Genomic DNA, 14,216 nt, shown 5'->3' on the forward strand with positions numbered 1-14,216 from the left:
GTAAAATGAAACGATAATCAAAATATACATGGATTTTCTTTTACAAATTGTGACTTGGATGGAGAGTTCAAACATAAGACTATATCAACCAACGGAACGAATTAAGAATAACTGTCATATTCCTGATTTGGTACCGGCATTTTCTGAAGAAAAAAAATGTCGTTTTAACCTGGTTTTAAGCTAGATAAACCTCAATCTTCCAATCACATGGTATAATAGCTTCAAACATAGATGCTTTTACTAGTAGTCCATTGTTAAAAGTATCATTGTCATTTTGCATAGTTTCTTTTGTTATCTATTCTGACATCGGACTCAGAAAACTTATAAACATAGATTTACTGTGCGTATTGATATTTGTTTGTTTATTCTACATTATGTAGAGGTATAAGGATAGGGTTGAGATCCCACAAAGTATGTTTAATCGCGCTGCATGTTTGCCGGTGCAAGTTCCAAGTCGGGAGCATCTGGGCTTTGTAAGTCTTTTTTTTAAATTAGTTATTTGTTTTAGAGTTGACACCTATTTCCATCTAACTAGTCAACATTTTTCAGCCAGCTGAAGCCCGCCTCCAACTATGGCTATTTCTAGCTGTGTTGACGATCCATATGTGGATTTTGACTGTTTTCTGCTCTGTGATCGAGTTTTTGTCTCTTTGACAAAAAATTCCTCATTTCCGTTCTCAATTTTATTTAACAAGGATTTTGTCACTCTACATTTATGACTATGACAATCCTCGAATAATTACTCTAAATTGAATCTACATATATATTCTATTATTTAATGGAATTGTTAAAAAGAATCAATGAAATGATGTGAAAGTAATATACCAGTAAATGAAATTATCAAAGTTTAACGACAGTCATACAAGACCAGTGGAAATATACATGTATATCAGTATCTGCTTGAACCCATACGATATCACCAATTTGTAATTCTAAGGCTACAACGGAAGTTCCGGTATCCACGTGATTGTCACTAGAAATACTCAGTTTGGACACTGAATTTCCATTCATATAAATAGAGAAACTAGCGTGATCCGTAGGAGTATTTAGAACGACGGATATATGATATACTCCAACTTTCTCACATGTAAACTTTCCCGTGTTTCTTATTACAGCCATATCCAGAATACCAACATGTGATCGCACTTGGTCAAATTTTATCGCGTTGTTATGGTGAACGACTCCATCGACAGAAACACAAGTTGTTATAGCAACTGAAATAAACGAATAATATATATTTAAAACTCATTTTTATTTTCATGCAATGTCGAATTTGATATTTGTGAATATTAATTGCAATATCATGAATGTTAGTTCTCAACTAAATACTGAATTTCGCATTTCCAAACAATGATAAATTAAATAAGAATGCTTGTATCAGAGGACTATTTGAGTACACTGCCTTAATTACTAAAAGAAGGTCTGAATAAATTCTAATGAAATAAGATTCTGACAAGCAAATACAAGAATGTGGAAGTTTGAAACATGATTGTTGGTGCTTTTTAATAAGAACTGCCACACATTTCATATTCATTATTGAACTCTGAAAATGAACATAAGTGGTGAGCTAACTCCACTAACGCCGTATAAAGTGAAGGAAGATACCAAGACGGAAGTGAAAAGCCATAAGTTGAAAAAAACCCAGACAATACGTTGACTACCTTTCAAACCTTCTACGTCGTTTTGTCTCTGGTGTAGAGTTGTCTCATAGGCAAACATACCACATCTTTTTATTTTTATGTTTATAAAACCATGACTTGATATTCATAAAATACTTCACAGCAACACGAACTCCACCACATAACTGGGAAGAAATTGTCATGGAGCAGCAAGGAACCAATGTTGTATGATGTCAGCTAAAGATACTTTTTTATATTCATTACTACCATCATTATAACCATACACAACAGAGAATGTATATTGCCTACCTTTTTCATTTGCTTGACCAACTCTTTGCATGATCCGTTCCTCTGTAAGGTTTTGCTTAAACTGATACTCTTTAATTGTGTTACTAAGGGCAACGACTGTTGAATTATGACTACTTTCTACCAGCTCTATCCTTTTGCCAAGTTCTAGAATTGATACATTTGAGCCGTTTGACGCACACTGATTTTGAAAAGCTTCTATAGTCTCATTTTGAATACGTTGAAGGTATTTCATCTCTATATTCGTTTGCATTTCAAAGTTCTTAATCTGACTGCTTGTCTCTCCAGTTCTGTTATACAGTGTAAAAATGTCACGGTTCCTGGCTTTGTCGTTGGAATCTAATATGAACACTTTAGCACCTATTGTCTTAACTTGCTCTTGTAAAACATGCCAATCTTGAGGGTCCTGTGTATTTCTGAGTTCAGGCGGACTGGAATGTATACTATTCATTTCAAATGTCATGTTAAGCACAGAAGAGAGTCTTTGTTCGAGGACATTATATTTCTTAAGCAGCTTTTTGAAACTGGACTGTAATTGTGCATTATTTCTTTCAAGCGCATAGTACTTCTGAAACCATTTTATCGGCGTACTAGATGGTCTGTTTGATTGACTACTATTCATCGGGCTTTGTTGTACGCGGGAACTCTCAGGCTGTAAGCGTGACGTCAGCAAGTTAATAACATTGTCAATTTCCTGCTGTTGTTTATGTTTATATTCATTGAATTCAGCAGCCGTTATACAGTTCTGATCTGAAGAATTTTGTCCAACAGGATCATTTTTATCAACGAGAAATCCATTGGAAAGAGAGGTAAATGCAATGAAAATCCAAATTATCATCCTGCTTGTAGTTTAGTTGCTGTTGGATTTATTTAGATTCGTATAATTAGCTTGTAAATTTTAATGAAAATTTAAATAAACTAGTGTTATCAAAAAGGTCACAATCTAACTGTGACATTATACTTCATCACGTGTTTATTTTCTTGTTTTGTTGTCACATGAACGGTGATATACTCGTTAATCAAGTCACCATGACTGAACATTTTACATAACAAATTACAACTTCAATGAGGTTAATTTTATCATTTTACTGTCTTATTAGAATGTACCCTACACGTCTGTTTGTTGGTGGCAGTGTAAATCATAATGTTCACGTAACCGTAATTATTTATTCTTACAGTTATCTTAAGTAATTTAGATATTTGGTATGATTGCCTATGAGACAACTGTCCTTCTCAGAGACCATTCATTTTTCACCGTGCGATCACCAATCATGAGCATAACCCACATCGCAAAGCAAGCTATAAAGAACTCAACATGAAAATTTTTGAATAACTCAGACGCGAAAACTATCGGCCTGATTATGTAAAAAACAAGGAACAATGAAACAAATAAATAATATGCAGCAACAAACAACAACCAATTATAACATGCTTTTATATTAAGCCGTTAGTTTTATCAATTTAATTGCTTCCTATTTTTCATGTCGGAATCGTTTATAGTCGAGCTGACGGCATGTGTTTGTTTTCATTTCCAGTGCCATGAGGTTGTCTATGATTGATCTACATCAACTTCATTTGAACTTTGGTGGATAATAGTCTTATTTGCAATGATACCACATCTCCTTATTTTACTATTTATGACTTTGTATCCGCTGATTATGCTATATCAAATATATGGACTTAGTTTTCGTCATATGAGAAACTACTTCTAGATTGATTTTAATTATTTTAAAATCAAATGACTCAATTACCTTCCGTATAATTTCAAGAAAGGTTAAGGTCAATTATTTAAGTATGTGCCTGTCCCAAGTCAGGAGCCTGTAATTCAGTGATTGTCGTTTGTTTATGTGTTACATATTTGTTTTTCGTTCATTTTTTTTATATATAAATAAGGCCGTTAGTTTTCTCGTTTGAATTGTTTTACATTGTCTTATCGGGGCCTTTCATTGCTGACTATGCTGTATGGGCTTTGTTCATTGTTGAAGGCCGTACGGTGACCTATAGTTGTTAATGTCTGTGTCATTTTGGTTTCTTGTGGGCAGTTGTCTCATTGGCAATCATACCACATCTTCTTTTTTATACTTAACATAGGTTTTGATATATTTAGTAAAAAATATATTCCCTTAATTTGATCCGTGTTGTGCTCAATAAACATGTTTAATGCAAACACTTTTAGAACTTTTATTGTACCTAAATATCTAGTTTTGTTAGTTAGATACAGTAGTTTTAAATGGATTGAGTCGGTTTGAATTCCTCGTATAACGCATTGATGCATACTCACCAATAACAGGCCCAACTAGTGCTTTTGTTGAAAGTTAACATATTCTTCATGTAGGCAGGCTGGTTATGGCAAGGCTAAAAGGTAAACAAGTCAACATGACCATACTGCAATACTACGCTCTAGCAAACGATTTTAGAGAGGAGACCAAAGTCACATTTTATAAACAACCGCAACAGGAATAGACAAAACCCAAAAAACAGGACATCAAAATCATCATGGGAGATATGAATGCTTAAGTTGGATCAAGTAACATCCACTTTAAAAGAGCTATGCGAAATCATAGATGCGGTTTTATGAATGAGAATGGTGAAAGACTAGCAGAACTTTGTAATAGGAGGGACAACTTTTCCTCATCGAAACATTCAAAATTTGACATTGTGCTCTTCTGACCAAAGAGAAAAAATACAAATAGATATCAATATGGAATGTAAGTAGAAACTATCCCTGTTGGATGTTAAAGTAAAGAGAGTAGCTGATGTTGGAAGTTGTCACCATTTGGTAACAGCTGACATTAATCTCAAAATCAGAGCTAATGGAAAGAACACATAATCTTGGAAACAGTTTGACATTGAAAAGCTGAAAGAAGGCACCGCAGGAAAGAATATACAACCTTGATTAGTAGAAAACACCAACTAATAGAAAACACCAACTAATAGAACATTAAAATGCTGAAGAAGACACAGAAACTATCAATGATAAAATAAAATGAGTGGGGATCTTTTAAATATTCTCTAAAAGTGCAGAAGAATCTACTGGAATTAAACAAAGACAGACACATATGATTGGATCACATTTAGAACCCTGGACAGTAATATTATCAGAAGAAATATAACAAAGAATTTGAATGAGGCGAAATCACATCCTTTTAAGGAAAGACTAAAACATGAATACAGTTTTATACACAGAAATGTAAATAGAATGATACGAAATGGCAAAAGAACATACATATATATAGCCTTGCTGAAAAAGCAGAAGAAGCGGCTAGCAAAGATGAGCAAGACAACCTCTATAAAATCACCAATTTATTTGTGGTAAAAACACAACATCTTCTATTATTCCTGTAAAACCATAACCTATGGAATTTGTGAACATCGGAAAATATGAAGAAGAACAAAGATGGACAGAACATGTTAGTGAGCTACTAAATAAACCAACTACTAAAGAAATTCCCTTTTATATCAGAAACTAATAATAAGCTTGAAATCCGCATGGAACCACATGAAAAGCAGGAGATAGTATATGCATTCAAAAGTCTAAACAAATAAAACAAAATCACCTAAAAACCACAATATGAATGCTGAACTGTTTAAAAAGACATGTGCTCATCTACCATCCTGCTCTACAACATCTTTAAAGACAAATAGAAAAATCACAAATACCATAAGTCTTGAATTATGGCACTATAATCAAAATACCAAAACAAAAAAATGAGATCATAGCAAAAACTATCATAAGACGAATTGCAGACTCCATTCATGGCCTCCTGCAAAAAGAACAAACAGGTTTTCGCCCAGTGAGAGGTTGCATCGACCTGGTATTAACAATAAGAAATATTATATAAAAATATACAGAATGGCAAGGGCAGAGGTATATAAATTTTGTCAACTTTGAGAAAGCTATTGACAGCATCAACGTGGATAGTTTTTGGTAAATATTACGATCAAATGGCATTCCACAACATCTCATAAAAACATTCTACAGATTCAAATGTCTCACAAACACGAAAATATTCAAGATAAGACCTTAGAACTATAAACAAATTTAGGACAGATGGGACTAAAGATCAACATTAAGAAAACTGAAATCATGACGCTTAACGTAAATAACGCAGGTTCAGTGATATAGATACAATGGATAAGCGTTGATTCTTGAAAAAGAAACCATGAGCCCGGAGGGTGAATGGTTTGTTTTTCATGAATCAACGCTTATCCATTGTATCTATAACTTAAACTTTTGTGTTAATGTCTTGTCAAAATTAACGCCTATTCTTAATTAGAAGGTATTGTAAGTGAGTTTAAATAACCATGTTATCGTGTCAAACGATCCATTACAATAAATTAAATATTACAAATAAATTTTTAAAAATACAAATATATTATTACACAACACGTCTGCCCTTTAAGATCTTCATATTATCAGGCATCTGAATATTATCTGTTTATACAAAATTAGTTCTATTCGGACTCATTTCTATTAAAATTGAAAATGGAAATAGAGAATGTGTCAAATGGACAACAACCCGACAAAGAAGATACATATAGTGCATATAATAAGTGTGTTTCCGAATTTTTTTTAACACGAAGCCTTATTCTAGGCACATAACGATTTTCTTGCATAGGAATTTGCGAATTAACATTTGTAAAATTATGTAGTAAAACAGATGAAATCATATTATATTAATTTATAAAACAATAATGGACCAAAAGAATGTAATCATTTTTATTTCAAACATGTGGAATATAAAAAAAAGAAGATGTGGTATGATTGTCAATGAGACAACTCTTCACATGAGACCAAAATAACACAGAAATTAACAACTATAGGTCACCGTACGGCCTTTAACAATGAACAAAGCCCATACCGCATAGTCAGCTACAAAAGGCCCCGAAATGACAATGTAAAACAATTCAAACGAGAAAACTAACGGCTTATTTATGTAAAAATTGAACAAAAAACCCCACTGAATTACAGCTAGGCTCCTGACTTGGGACAGGCACATACATACAGAATGTGGCGGGGTTAAAAATGTTAGCGGGATCTAAACCCCCCTAACCTGGGACAGTGGTATAACAGTACAACATAAGAACGAACTATAAAAATCAGTTGAAAAAGGCTTAACTCATCAGATGGACAGAAATACAAGTGGACGTGGAATAGCCAACATTAATCCGATTATAAACGACTAAACTCGCTTTTATTACACAAAATATCCACAATAACATACAAAACAAGAACAAAAACTGGAAAACCAGAGATTATTGACAACAAAGAGAATTCAGGGATTCGAACCTAAACAACCAAGACCTAAACTTTACCTCATTAATCTTAACCATGAAACCTCGTGGCTACCAACTTATATTGTACGTTTGCCTATTATTAATATATAAAGGCACAAGCCCTGTGTGTATGTTGAACCGATGTATATCATTTATTCATTTATATATATAAAATAAACATATAAATCGTAACCAATTGGTAGCCCAGAGGTTTCATCGATATGTTGAAGTCAGTAACATTTAACAGAATTCATGGACGGGTTCGATTCCCGGTGAAGGCATACAGAAATTACAAAAAGTAAAGGTAAGTTTTTAAAATAATTCCATTTGTGAACAGAAATCAGTAAATTAGCGACGGATTTAGGAAGCGTTGATTCTAGAAAAAGAATCCACGGTAAATGAATAGGCTGACATCACCACAATGGTTTAAGTTTAACTGGATGGAAAACATTACTACATGTTGATAACTTCACATACTTTGGCAGCACTGTAACTTCCAATGGCGTAGCAGAATCTGACATCAATAGACTTTCAAAGGTAAGGTCAGCTCTTAACAACTGGCAAGCTGTATAGAGATCTGGTCAATATACGATCCTGACCAAACTCAAACTTTACAGAAGTTGTGTCCCGCCTGTACTTTTGTATTGTTCAGAATTTTGAAGGATGACAGACCACGACAAAAATATGCTATCTGTATTCCATACCAAATTCTGCGAATCTTTTGGCCATACAAACATTCAAACAAGAACCCTCAGATTCAGAAAATTACACGGAGGAGAACTCTAGAGGCAGAGGCTAGTAAACATCAAAAGACATGGGGCACAGTACAGAAAACTGCCAGCAACCGACAAAAGTGGAAAATCTTCGTCAATGCCCTACACCTAAATAGCATACAAAAACAGTAAGTAAGTTAGTAATTTAGTCATTTAGGCACGGGAAACATTAAGGACAGGGTTCAACAAACTGGATCTTTTGTCGTCGTTTGTAGTTTATGCTATTTATTTTTTTGTCTTAAAAATCAAGGCAGTGAGGTTACCGCTGATCCGTTCTGAACCTTACGTCAGGTCAACATTTCAAAGGTGATAATGACAAAATAAGTAAGGATGGCGTGCCCATAGCTAATTGGTTTATCTTTACAAAAAAACATGTTTCACGTACCTTGAAATTACCCCTCAAACAGATTAGCACACTTGTGACGAAAAATACTGACCTTTTTCTCGATCATTGAATTTCTAATTCTTAAACTTCAGGTAAACTTAGGAAGTAAATATAACTGTGCAATCCTATTGTTTACATTTACTTTTACTGTATTCCTGTCTTTTAATGTTGTCATTTAGCGGTATTTATGTAGAAAAAAGAACGAAAAACAAATATGTAACACATCAACAAACGACACCCACTGAATTGCAGGCTCCTGACTTGGGAAAAGCACATACATATAGAATGTGGCGGGGTTAAACATGTTAGCTTGTCAACCCACGTCATGGTCTTAAGTATTCTAAGTTCAACTTGTCTTAGGTGAAAGTATTTTGTCGTCATGTAAATGAAACATCACTAAAATATACAGAAAAACTATCGTATTTAAAAAAGCATAGATTTTAGCCTTTTTATAACAGTATTTATTTGGAGATCTTTATTGATAACCTCAGGAGTGAAACATGGCAGTAAAAATATAGTATTACACAAGTAAGCGTTGATTTCAATTTTATTCTTTGTTGTTTAGTGATGCAAGCTACAAAATGTTCTTAAATATGCCTGTATGCAGGGGATTACAAAAATATATATTTGATTTCGTCAAATACAGCTTCTAATACATGAAAATCCTTACTTACACACTTGTGGATGGGTTTTCCTTGTGCTTGTATGGAGTTTTATTATATTTCTTTGTACATTTGAGGATTATTTTAACATTGTTAAATATTTGATAATAAATCCATTAAATTGCACAGTTACAGCTTGCATTTATACACCAATGATTTGATTTATTATACAATTTAACGTCATATTAAGATAATTTTCCAAAGAAATCTTAATATGATACTTTGACTCCAGAATGCTAATTTCTGAAAAGTGACTCCAAAAGCTACCTTATTGGCATGTTACAGTGTTATATTTACCTTATCAACTGTCAGAAAGTTCAATTTTGTGGGTATACATTGCAGTGAATACTCTAAGTTCATACTTTTCACGATTAAGTCATTTAATTGAGTAAATGTGGAGCAGGATCTGCTTACCCTTCCGGAGCATATGAGATCACCCCCGTTTTAGATGGCTTAGTGTTGCGGAAAACAAGATTTTTATTGCACACTTACTTTTGATTGCGTCTACAATTACAAGGATTTATTTAATTATGTAAATATACGTTACTTCGCCTAGATATAGCTAACTATATGGTAAAGGTTTGGCTCACTCGTGAAGGTCTTACATATTTCATATAGTTGTTTACATTCTCTTCTGTATTTCTCTTTTCAATCGATGTTCCTTTGACAATCCTACCCCACCACATTATTAGGATTTTATAACATAAATAAAGGCAAAAGAAGTATACCGCTGTTCGAAACGCATACATCGATAGAAAAAAAAACAAATTCGAGTTACAAACTAAAAATGAGGAAATCTAAATACGGAGATTGAAAAAAGCAAAATCACAAAAATACTGAACTCCGATGAAAATTCAATCGGAAAGTTCCTAATCACATGGCAAAATCAAAGCAAAATCAACGATGATGAACTAAGACAACAGTAAGGTACTGATGTAATACACATAAGATGAGAAAATCGCATGATATCTATGAGCAGCAAGAGCGTGTAGTCGACAGCATAAGCTATGCATGTATCACCCACCTTGCGATTCCACACTCCATCACCATCGGTAACTATAAAGATCAGACGACTATACTAACATCTAAAGACAAAAAAATATGAAGGATGAACTTTGATGCGCCAGAAGAGTGACCTGTATTATTCGTTATAGTTATTTATAATTAATGAAAAAAGAAAACAAACTCTATTAATTCAACTCTTTATATCAATATATTTTATAACAAAACGTCATATGTAACTGTCATATATATAACATATACATTACATCTCACATATTACATTAACTATTGCATTGCACTGCTTCTGAATGTCAGTATCAAAGAGGTATCAATGCGTCTTACATTCCGTATACTCCATTCACATTAAAATTAAACTGTTCTTATATGATTGACATGTTGTAAAGCTACAACACTTGAGGTAACTAAAAAACCGAATGTTCAAAAAAAGGGAATGTTGGTTACACAACTGCTTTATGGTCAAAAGAAAGAATTTTTGAATCATGAATCAATTTTTCAATTTATTTCTTATACAGCCATCTTGGTTGATCTTGCGTCATTTTGAAACGACAGCATTATCAATTAAGTGAGGAAATAAATCTTTAAACTTACTACTTAATATTTGATAAGCCAATTCTTTAAGTTTGTGAATAAATATTGGCATGATTTACCTGTACCTTGTCCTTAAATATCCCCTTCTCGTAAAAGCAAGTATCTTGTAGTCACTGTTATTAGTTTTAATCCTATTAATTTACAAAAAGGCAGAGCTTACAGTAACTATAAGCTCAGTAATAACTTTGTAGTTATATATTTTACGAATTTTAGACTAGACAAAAAACATTTGCTTTTTTTAATAATCTAATCATATACAATTGATTAGGAATAGTCAAAAATATTATCACAAATAGGAAACACAATTCCTCATTCATAACTCACATTTGCACTTGTCTATACAATGATAATGCTATATACAAAACACACACATGTAAACATAACTTAGAAATATTGCACTTTTAGCTTATCACGAATCACATGAGAAAATACGAAAACTAAATAATAAATATGACTTTGTCAAAATAAAAATAAAAATAGCAAAACTAAATAAATAAAACATGGCAGTGGTTTACAATTTGACTAGAAAAAAACAAAGACACGTATTTGATGACAACTTATATAAATGGTATTTACAAAGACGTTTTAAACTTGAAAAAAAACATTGTCAAAATGCGCAATAATGAATAGTTATTTACTTTAACCTATATATGTAATGAATAAACATTTCAATAATGAATGACAACTATTGAATATTGACAGCGCTAAAATATAAGTTTAAGGTGGTATAATAATTTTTAATTTGTTGAATAGAATATTAATCAGTTTTACAACACAATTTTATATCATTGAGAAGTAACAATAGAACGTGATTAAAACGTTCAGATGATTTTAACAGAGTTGTCTCCCTGTAGTGTGTAGTACAATGTTTGTACCGCCTTCATATAAGGATTAAACAAGAGAACAAAATTGACAGCGTATACATGAAGCCTCTCTTTGGCAAATACTTAATATTACTACCGACTTATCAGTCATGGATAATATCAAAATAAAAACAACAATAAAACCTAAACATCAAAATAACACAATAATTTATAAATAATAATGATAAATACTGTAAAATCATGTTACCTGATGATTATCATAGTTAGTGGTCGATGATTTTGAAGCAACAGTAATATACAAATGTCAAAGAAACAGTTGTTACTTCAATCAATTTTATTCAAACATATTTCATTTCGTCCATAAAGAATAAAAGCCAAAATATAAGTTTAAGATTTTCAAAGTTATGGCTTGACTCTACTTAAAACCCCAAAACATGATCAGTAAACATATACTAATGTGTTATTATTTAATAAAAATAAAAGAGAAAAAATTACATTACCAGTATTATTAAATGCCCAATGTCATTTTTCATACCTAAAACGTTACTATATAATTATGAGTCATGACTTCGATAAAATGCCTCGATAAACAAATCTTGTGTCCAATCCATTTTACTTTGAATAAATACATAAAATTGAGTTAAATAAAGTATGTTTAAACTAATAAAAGAAAATTGACAGTTCATCTTGTTATTATAAATAACATGAACATCGATATAAATTATATTTGTAAACATAAATAATAATCTAATATTTACACATTAAACATAAATACTGATTCGATATTACACGCTAAACATAAATACTGACGTGATATTTACACACTAGTTTGTTTTGATCTTTAATATTTAACCAGCATTTGCATATTAAATATACAAAGGCACAATGTTTTAGATGCTTAAACATCTTTATATCTATATGGTAACTTCTAATGCCAACTGAACTGAAACTTTTGCTAGTTTAGCTTGATTCAAGACAACCATTGTCAATATATATATATAGATAGACAAGTTCTGTGACAACGTAAAGGAACCGTTTTTACGATTTAACCTATCACATATCAAGATATCTTCCCAATAATATGACAAAGACTAAAGACTGTTCACTACGTATGCTATTATGTTAGATCACTTAATTTATACTATAGTAAAATCGTCTGTGTAGCCTTTGTCCGAGGACCTTGTTCTGTCAGTTAATATAACAGCACCTCCAATTTCTACAGGTCTATAATGTCTGCAATGTAAGAAACACAGTAACATGAAGGTTTGTTTCATTATAAAATATATGTTCCTCATTTTAAAACAAAAGTTACAAAAGAATACCATTTGATACGAACAAAATTTAACAATTTGTTTCAAATCGGTTCAGTTCAAACGGTGTCATACTTTTCGCTGATTAACTTTTAATATGAACAGTTCTTTTCTATTTTACTACTAATAAACCAATATATGTGTTTGTCATTAATTGTTTTGTATTGCCCAGCTACCAAATTGAAATAGGTTTCATCATAAAATCTACAAACTTATGTATAGTGTGAAGAAGTTATGTCTAGATGCAGTCATGTTTGTAAAATTTCCGATAAATGACATTTTAAAAGCATTCGAAAATCTTAGATAATACTCCTCCAGGTTAAAGATGGCCTTAGCAATATTGAGAATAACTTTTTAAATTTGGTTTTCAATGTTCTTGAAATCCTTAATTAATTTTGCCATGAAAGTTGTTTGTTTCCGTTACCACTGGTGAATCTTGTTAAAACCCAACACACAACTTGAAGAGTAATTGTTTATATTGGAATGTTAAAAGCAGTGATCGAAAACAACTGTTATATTCCTGACTAGATTTTCTGATGGAAAAGGAATTAAGCTGGTTTTACAGCTAGCTACATCCCCAACGTATTTAAAAGTTATTTATAGTTCCGAATACATTCAAAATATTTAATGAGCAACCACAAAAGACATATTGGGATCCAGAAGCCACATCTGTGTTACAATACAAAATAACTGATTAATCAATTAATTAAATCTGACGAAATGGAAACAAAATTATATTTATTGTTGATAGTAAATCTGAAAAAGGCGCCAAAAAAGAATGGAGTTTTATACATATGTAAAGACAGAAATTTGTCAAAATAGTGAATCTCTGGAAAACAATGTAATAAATCAAAACAAAAATGAAATATGTAAAAAAATGATATATAATTGTAACACATATTCAATCTGAAAGGATCAACAGGATCAGATGTTTCTACAGAGTTAATGAATTAATTGTATATACCTATCTAGCAGTCTGACAGCTTCCTCGTCCTGTTCTGTCGCAAACCCCTGTCTTAAATGAGAGGCCACCAGTGGTTTGTTTTCATCACTGCCAGGTGTTTGTAAGCTGGTGACGTATCTAGTTTTTACATGAGGTGTAGATCTGCCTACTAGCAAAATATAAACACTATACCTTGACATATGTAAAACAAATCAAATGATAAAACACATCAAACGAATGGACAAGAACTGTCATATTCCTGACTTGGTACAGGTATTTTCAAATGTAGAAAATGGTGGATTGAACCTGGTTTTATAGCGCTAAACCTCTCCTTTTTACGACAGTCACACAAGTTACTTTGTTTCAAAACTATCTGAGACAGTTTGCAAACTACAAGAAAATATGTTTACAAATTTTAAACAAGATCTTTATTTGAATCAATATTTGTTATTATAATTCATAATAATGTCAGTTAAGTTTAAAACAAATAGATAATTATCAGACCA

At 32.0% G+C, this 14,216-nt stretch overlaps 1 protein-coding gene and 1 long non-coding RNA gene across 6 annotated transcripts in view; both read right to left on the reverse strand.

The window, feature by feature from the left end:
• Positions 1-749: 749 nt before the first annotated feature.
• Positions 750-2,854, reverse strand: LOC143078794 (uncharacterized). Its single transcript, XR_012979271.1, has 2 exons — positions 1,929-2,854; positions 750-1,214 (listed from the first exon to the last, which is right to left on the reverse strand). It is a non-coding gene; the product is annotated as an uncharacterized LOC143078794 (long non-coding RNA).
• A 7,356-nt stretch (positions 2,855-10,210) lies between these two features.
• LOC143078795 (cell adhesion molecule Dscam1-like) overlaps positions 10,211-14,216 on the reverse strand; it is a 58,984-nt gene continuing 54,978 nt past the window's right edge. For 3 of the 5 annotated variants that reach the window (XM_076253772.1, XM_076253770.1, XM_076253769.1), the window contains 2 exons: positions 13,732-13,879; positions 10,211-12,690 (listed from right to left, as the gene is read on the reverse strand). In XM_076253772.1, coding sequence (XP_076109887.1) covers positions 12,594-12,690; positions 13,732-13,879 — 245 coding nt within the window. In that variant the 3' untranslated portion in view covers positions 10,211-12,593. The remainder of the gene's footprint in view (positions 12,691-13,731; positions 13,880-14,216) is intronic. The other 2 variants (XM_076253773.1, XM_076253771.1) reach the window with 1 other exon arrangement.

This window comes from Mytilus galloprovincialis, chromosome 6, assembly GCF_965363235.1.
Source record: "Mytilus galloprovincialis chromosome 6, xbMytGall1.hap1.1, whole genome shotgun sequence".
Taxonomy (NCBI): domain Eukaryota; kingdom Metazoa; phylum Mollusca; class Bivalvia; order Mytilida; family Mytilidae; genus Mytilus; species Mytilus galloprovincialis.